Here is a 7,305-nt window from a genome sequence, read left to right as displayed (position 1 = left end):
TCCAAACTACTCTGCTGCACATGACGTCACTCACTGCACTGACTGAAGGAGCATTTACATCAGTTATACATACTGTACATATTTAAACAAACCTGTCTTTTACAAAGACCATGAAATCTGCGTAACATTTAACTTACTTTATATTATGCACACAGTATAGCTCTTACATATCTGGCCCCTAATGGTTAAGCAGGGAGATTAAGCATTATCAAACGAACTCAAATACAAAAGAGCCATCAATCATAAAAAGCATGCTATATCTACACATTATGGCTCTTACAGGGGGGGGGGGGGGGGTCCTTCGTTACCATAGCTACAGCCTAAATTAGAGGAAGTATCGAAACGTCTCCCGTCAATCGATACCTGCAATCGATCCTTTTTGCACCCAGAGCTAGAAACTATGACTATTTGTATGGACTTGCTCACAGCCAATCAACAGCAAGCGTTCTTGGATTTAATGCGACATGTGATTGGTTCACTGCCACAGCAGCTACAACCCATCTGTGGTGGTGAAGTCGTGGTGAATTTGAGTTAGCGGCGCTTAGCAGTTCAGCAGCCAAGATGCTTCCTAAACGCTCTAAAGCAGGAGGGTCAAACATGCGGCCCGTGGGCCAGAACCGGCCCGCCGAGGGGTCCAATCTGTCCCACTTTCCTTCCATCCTTCCTTTCTTTCTTTCCTCCCTTTCTTCCTTCTTTCCTTTCTTCCATTCATCTGTCCGTCCTTCTTTCCTTCCTTCCTTCCATTTGTCCTTCCTTCCTTCCTTTCTGTGTACTTTTCCTTCCATCTGTCCTTCCTTCTTTCCTTTCATCTGTCCTTCATTCTCGCCTTCCTTCCTTCCTTCCTTCCTTCTTTTAACTGGTTCGGCCCACATCAGATTAAATTGGGCTGTATGTGGCCCTTGAATGGAAATGAGTTTGACACCCCTGCTCTAAAGTGTGAACCAAGACAGCAGCCGGGAAGCTAAACAATGAGCTGAAACTCACTATAAAGCTCCATAAAGCTGAGGAGGAGCTGCAGAGTCTCTGATAACTCTCTGTAGGTTCATCAAACACATTACACACTGACAGATCAGACTGTGTTATTAAGAAAAATCATTATAGCTGCTCTAATTAAATCTGTTTCTACAGGCTGAATAGTGAGAATTGGTACATTTACCTCATCAGACCGTATAACCTCTGCTCGCTCCACATACACCAGCTGGCACACTGCTTCTTCTATAGAGTTGAATTGGCGGCCGTTACACGCTGTGTAAAAACTGTCTGCGTCTGCCTGAACAAAGAGAAGAGAATAACAGCGTTAAAGTCATTTAGTGACTAAATTAGAGACAGAAATAAACACAGATACGTTGACCTTTGACTACAAGGCAGTAGGAACACTAGAAGAAATGGGGAAATAAGATATATTAGTAACCAAACTGGGAAGTCTTTAATGTCTGAACTTCCTTACAGCACATAAACAGATGTCATGGTTGATACTCTGAACTCTGAGGTTTTTAAAGTGTGACACAGACTGAGTTATATCTGATCTACAGTCAGTCACAGGGCCAAAGAAAGGTTGTTATAATTTAGTTTTTTGTCAGTATATCCATTTGTTTTCATCACATTGCAAATATATATATGTGTATGAATGGGTGGAGGAGCATTAGTAATGTCATACAGATACTAAAAAAGTATTAAATATCTCATATATTTTAATTTCCATTATTTTTCTTTGTTCTTTGTCTTACTTTTCAGGAAAAAATCAAGCTCTCAGTTTGGAACTGCAGCTCCCATAATGCTTTAGGGGATGTAAACAGGAAGCATATGTTTCTAAGGATTGAGGCAGTGTTTTGTTTTGCCTGTATTTGTTTATATTTTAGTAAATTGACACCACTAAAAGTACGATGAATCAGCTGTTAGCAGCTCCTGTTTACAGTGTAAAAGACAACCATCACTGGATTACTGCAATACTGGAGAAAACAAGTTCTGCATCTTTTCTCGGATTTCTTAGCAGATTTCTGGATGTTTATTAAGGATTGTAGCAGCCAATAACGCAATAATGACAGATAACGTAATTATTTTGCCTGTTTTATATGTAATAAAGCTGATAACGTAATAACTTTTTACCAATAAAGTAATAAGTTATAACGTTAATGGCTAGGTTAAAAAAAAAAAACTTTACAAATGTAATAACTGGAGCTGATAACGTAATAATATACTATATTTACTTTATTGAAGTTTTATTTATTGGATATAAAGTTTCACACTTCCATTGCACTTAGTCTTACTATTAGGGGTTTCAAATATTTGCTTAAAGACCTGAACACACACTCTTTCTCTCTGTCCCTCTACTTATTTACTACAGTGATGCATCATAAAAGAAAATGAAGTACAAGTTAAACAAAAAAACAGAGTTCAGATTTGACTGACAGAAGGTGTAAATGATTTGATGTGAATCGCAGCTCACGTCTCTAAGGAAAGGCTCGTCTCACAGTTTGAAAATGTCTGCTGTAAAATGAAAACTATTCTTGGAAAAAGAATATCTATCCCTTGAATTGTTCTGCAAACAATCAAAAAACCTAAACTCCTCTGATGATTTGAGAGCTTACCTGTTTACAGAACTTAATCAGGACCATGTACTGGTTTGGAGTTGAGTCCCGTATGATCTTCATGTGCTCCATGACTTCATTAAATGGCGCCAGGAGTTTCATGAGGTCATGGCTGGTCATGGTGGCAGGGACAGTGAGGATGCACACCATGGCACTGCGTCTCACGTCTTCAGTCAGAGACGTCATTTTACTACAACGACACGAGAAAACACACACACACACATCAGCTGATAAAACTCTGCAGAATGATCACACAGAACATGCTGGGTGTTACTCACTTGGTCTTGTAGAGGTGCATGATCCCGTGGATGATCTCCACCGACGGGTTCCCGCTGAAGAAAGAGATCTGGTCCGGCAGCTGCTTGGAAGGAGAGTCTGGAGTGTTTCCTGTGGCTGCTCCGTTGTCCTGTGAAGCTTCAGTTTCCTCTTTACTGTCCGAACCAGCCTGAACTTCACTGTGCTGCTCCGCCGAACCACCAGGGTCTTCACCTCCTCCTTTATCTGCAGCCAAAAGTCACTTGTGTCAATCCTAAAACCGATATTTGAACTGCGATATTCTATATTTATGTTAACGTGAACACATCCTAAACAAAGAGTAGACCTGCCATAATAACTACTTTTATTGGATGATATATTGTCTCAGAAATAATCGCGATAAACAATATTATTGTCATTTAAAGATCATTTTATACCACTGATATAATGATAATATAATAGCATAATAATAGAGCTGGTCAATAAATCAATATTATATCGATTACGTGATATTTTATAAATATCGTCTTTAGTTTTTAAATATCATGATATGGAATAAGTGTCTTTTCCTGCTTTTAAAGGCTGCATTACAGTAAAAATATAATTTCCTGAGCTTAACAGGCTGTTCTATTATCTGCCTTTATCCACTTAGTCATTATATCCACATTACTGATGATTATTTATCAAGAATCTAATTGTGTAAATGTTTTGTGAAAGCACCAGCAGTTCTTACAATATTGTCAAAATACTGTTATCAAGATATTTGGTCAAAAATATCGTAATATTTGATTTTGCCCATATCGCCCAGCCCTATATAATAATGTAACGCAAGCTGGGATTGTAGAGTGGGCACTACTCTTCAGTAAAAACACAGACTGCCATTATGTTTGGGGACAGAGTTATTTACCTTTAATTCTTGATTCTCTGAGGACTTAACATCTTTTTAAAATGTCTCTGTGGCTTTTTGCCACAAGCCCAAAAAGACCTGTGTGTTAAACAGCTCATAAATATATCTTTTCACTTCCGAAAAAAGGCAGAGTAAATGTCTTCAAATAGGTGTAAATGTTGCATGTGTTAAGAACTTTTTGCAGCGGTGGAGTGATCTGCCTGTGGTGCTGTAGTGGGTATTTATAGCAGCAGAATGGTACACAGGTAGACAGAGCTGCAACTGAAATGTTATAACTTTTCCTACAATGGCCTAAAATGTCCAAAACATTTAAATATTTTCTATTTTGAAAATTTTATATTTTTGTGCAGCATTATTGCACTTTTTTTAAGGTTATCACAAAGCCTACCATCCTTCACTTTCAATAAATTAGCATAAATAACCGTTATGCTCTCATTTTAGAAAACAGAAGATCATAATATAGTGTGATTTCGAATCTAAGAAAACATGAATGCAAAATAAATGTATGGTTCAAAATTTGGTATAGACAATAATTATAAAGGAATACTGAAGCCGGTTCAGAATATGAACAGTATGTTCAGGTTAAATAACTTGTGCCCAGCCTGGCTTTTAACATGCAAGCCCCTAGTGTTTGGGAGGAACATTACCATTTAACCCAATTCAAATACACGGCTCCTAAAAGCACTTTAAAAAAAGGTAGCTTAGAAATTGGCCTGAAGTCAGAGAGAAAAAGAAGAGTCCAGATTCCTCTTTTTGATAAGAGGCTGCATGTTTTAAAAGCAGCTAGAACACACTCTGGAATAAGAGACAACAATAGTTCAGCCCAGCTGTATGAAAAAAAAAAAGTCTTTTAGTAGACGAGAGGAGCAATTTGTAGGCTGCAGATGCTGATAATGCTCTGCTAATGAATAAAATGATTCATGCTCAAACTGATCAAACACAGCTGGGCACACAGGAAGAAGTGGGTGATGACCTCAGAGCAAAAAACCCTCTCAATAAAACATTTAAGAAAGAGTGTAGGCGTTGAATCACAAGGGTTTAAAACAGAGAGAGTAGAAAGCATTGAGGAGAATCTGAAGCCTGTGACTGTTAATGGGAGACGATGTTAGATATAAACTGAATTTGCAGCTTTAAAGACTCTGTTAAAGCTTAAGACTCTGATACTGTATTACACCTGAGGCCATGAAGAAAGCTGCACAAACAATATGTTATTTGTTCTCCTCCAGCTTGTTTGGTGTTTTTCGATGGATCCTGGGTAGGGGGGGCTTACCTGGGCTAGGCTCAAAGGTCTCTATAACCATGTCCCCCATTGCTCTGCTGCCAATGTGTTGGTGCAGGACGGCTGCTCTCTCCAGCTCCGTCTTTCCGCCCAGAGTGAGTTTGGCTAAACCCAAAGCTTTGTCCTGCCGTTCCTCATCCGACATGCCTTCGACTGCGGAGTAGAGACAGACGAGAGGGGTTTTTATAGGCTCTAATGGATCGCTGAGTGCCTTAATATTATGGATGTGTGTGGTGGAGGAAGTAAAAAACCCCTGACTGAAGTAAAAGTAACAATACAGCATTGTAAAAATACTCCATTACAAGTAAAAGCCCTGCATGAAAAAGCAGACTCAAGAAAAAGTGTTATTAGTCTCAAAGGAAACTGCAGTGTTACAGCAGCAGCAAACAACTTGACAAAGATGTACAAAAGAAATACGTAATAAAACATAAATATTGATAAAAAAAATAGTTACAACTTTACAAAAAACAACATAAATACTAAATGCACAATGGCCAAAGAAGTATTCAGACACTTTACATCATTAAAAGTACCAATACAGCAAAGAAAGGACAGATGGAATGAAGGAGGAAAGAAAAGAAGGAAGGAAGGAAGGAAGGAAGGAAGGAAAGATGGAGGAAAGGGAAGAAGGATGGAAAAGAAGGAAGGAAGGAAAGAAGGACAGAAAGAAGGAAGGAAGGAAGGAAGCTGGGCCGGATTGAACCCCTCGTCGGGCTGGTTCTGGCCCACGGGCCTCATGTTTAACCCCCCTGCTGTAATGTACTTTAAAAGCTTGTTATATTATCCATTGTGTCAAATCTTCATCTGAAAAGTAACTAAAGCTGTCAAATAAATGTAGAGGAGTAGAAAGTACAATATTTCCCTCTGAGATGTAGAAAGTAGCATCAAACAAATACTTCAAAACTGCATTTAACTGCAATATTTGAATAAATGTACTGAGTTACTTTTCACCACTGCATTATGAACACATGTTAATTGCTGTAGTTTTGTTAATTATTATTATGTACTTTAGCAGTCAGATGCAGCTTTGTTGTCACTGCTACTGGTTAGCTTCCAGGCTAACAACAACACACAAACCTATAAACACCACTTGCTTTTCTATCTATATTAAAGAATAAATAACTCACCAGCTGAGTAGTGGAAACCTTGAGGAAAAGGAGACTGGTCGGCTAGTTCCAGGCGGATAACGACCAGAGACACACTCATGTGTTTTAACAGACTCAAACACCTTTACAGAGAACAACAACAAACCCGGTGACAGCTAGCTCCGCCGGTGCTACGGTATAACTAGTGACCGTGTTAACCGGTAACTTTCACGTAGGTTTTCTCCTAAAAAGGACTTTATAGTTTAATAATTTTCATCTGTCTGTACTGTCTAAGCATCTAACTATATGTGTAAGCTCAATTGTGTTCAGAAGACTTATTAACCTAACCTGTCGTAGCGTATCTTAAAATGAGAAAAGTCACCAGTTAAACCGTAACACCGGCTAGCTGTTAGCGACCCGTCAGGACAGCAGCTATCTGAGAGGCTTTGAGAGATGCAACAGCGGTTTGATTCAGTCCTAACCGCCTCTAAACTAAATATTTCATCTGTGTTTTAAAGCTTAAAACGCTACATCTGTGTAATACTGGAGTTAACTATCCTGTCTGAGTGTTGATAGCTGTTTCTAGCATGTTGGTGATTCTTCTTCTTCTTCTTAATGAGAAATGAAAACAGTGTTAACTTCCGGTTGGCGTGTTGCAGCCACCTGCAGGACAAACCTGGCAGCGCACATAAAATATATTAAAACTGCATTTATTCATATACTGTATTTAAGTTCAATTTAGAGGTACTTGTACTTTACTGTAGTATTTCCATGTGATGCTACTTTCTATATTATCTATATTTTGATCAGATATCATGACACAAAGTGACCTCTACCAAACGTTTGAGAAGACCTAAAAATACTTTAACTACATCACTCATAATACTGCAGTACTTTTACTGTAATACTGCATACTACATCACTCATAATAGTGCAGTACTTTTACTGTAATACTGCATACTACATCACTCATAACACTGCAGTACTTTTACTGTAATACTGCATACTACATCACTACTGCAGTACTTTTACTGTAATACTGCATTCTACATCATTCATAATACTACAATACATTTACTGTAATACTACATACTACATCACTCATAATAGTGCAGTACTTTTACTGTAATACTGCATACTACATAACTCATAATACTGCAGTACTTTTACTGTAATACTGCATACTACATC

At 38.3% G+C, this 7,305-nt stretch overlaps 1 protein-coding gene across 2 annotated transcripts in view; it reads right to left on the bottom strand.

Annotated features, from left to right (window-relative positions):
- The window catches only part of brap (BRCA1 associated protein), a 22,854-nt gene extending 16,146 nt beyond the window's left edge, over positions 1–6,708 (bottom strand). Inside the window, exons 1-5 of one of the 2 annotated variants that reach the window (XM_062434517.1) lie at positions 6,157–6,708; positions 5,021–5,182; positions 2,867–3,089; positions 2,589–2,778; positions 1,157–1,270 (exon numbers count right to left, since the gene is read on the bottom strand). In XM_062434517.1, the coding sequence (XP_062290501.1) occupies positions 1,157–1,270; positions 2,589–2,778; positions 2,867–3,089; positions 5,021–5,182; positions 6,157–6,235 (768 nt within the window). In that variant the 5' untranslated portion in view covers positions 6,236–6,708. The remainder of the gene's footprint in view (positions 1–1,156; positions 1,271–2,588; positions 2,779–2,866; positions 3,090–5,020; positions 5,183–6,156) is intronic. The other variant, XM_062434516.1, reaches the window with a different exon arrangement.
- Between the last annotated feature and the right edge of the window lie 597 nt (positions 6,709–7,305).

This window comes from Scomber scombrus, chromosome 15, assembly GCF_963691925.1.
Source record: "Scomber scombrus chromosome 15, fScoSco1.1, whole genome shotgun sequence".
In the NCBI taxonomy this organism is placed as follows: Eukaryota; Metazoa; Chordata; class Actinopteri; order Scombriformes; family Scombridae; genus Scomber; species Scomber scombrus.
This window is presented reverse-complemented; position numbering and strand designations above follow the sequence as displayed.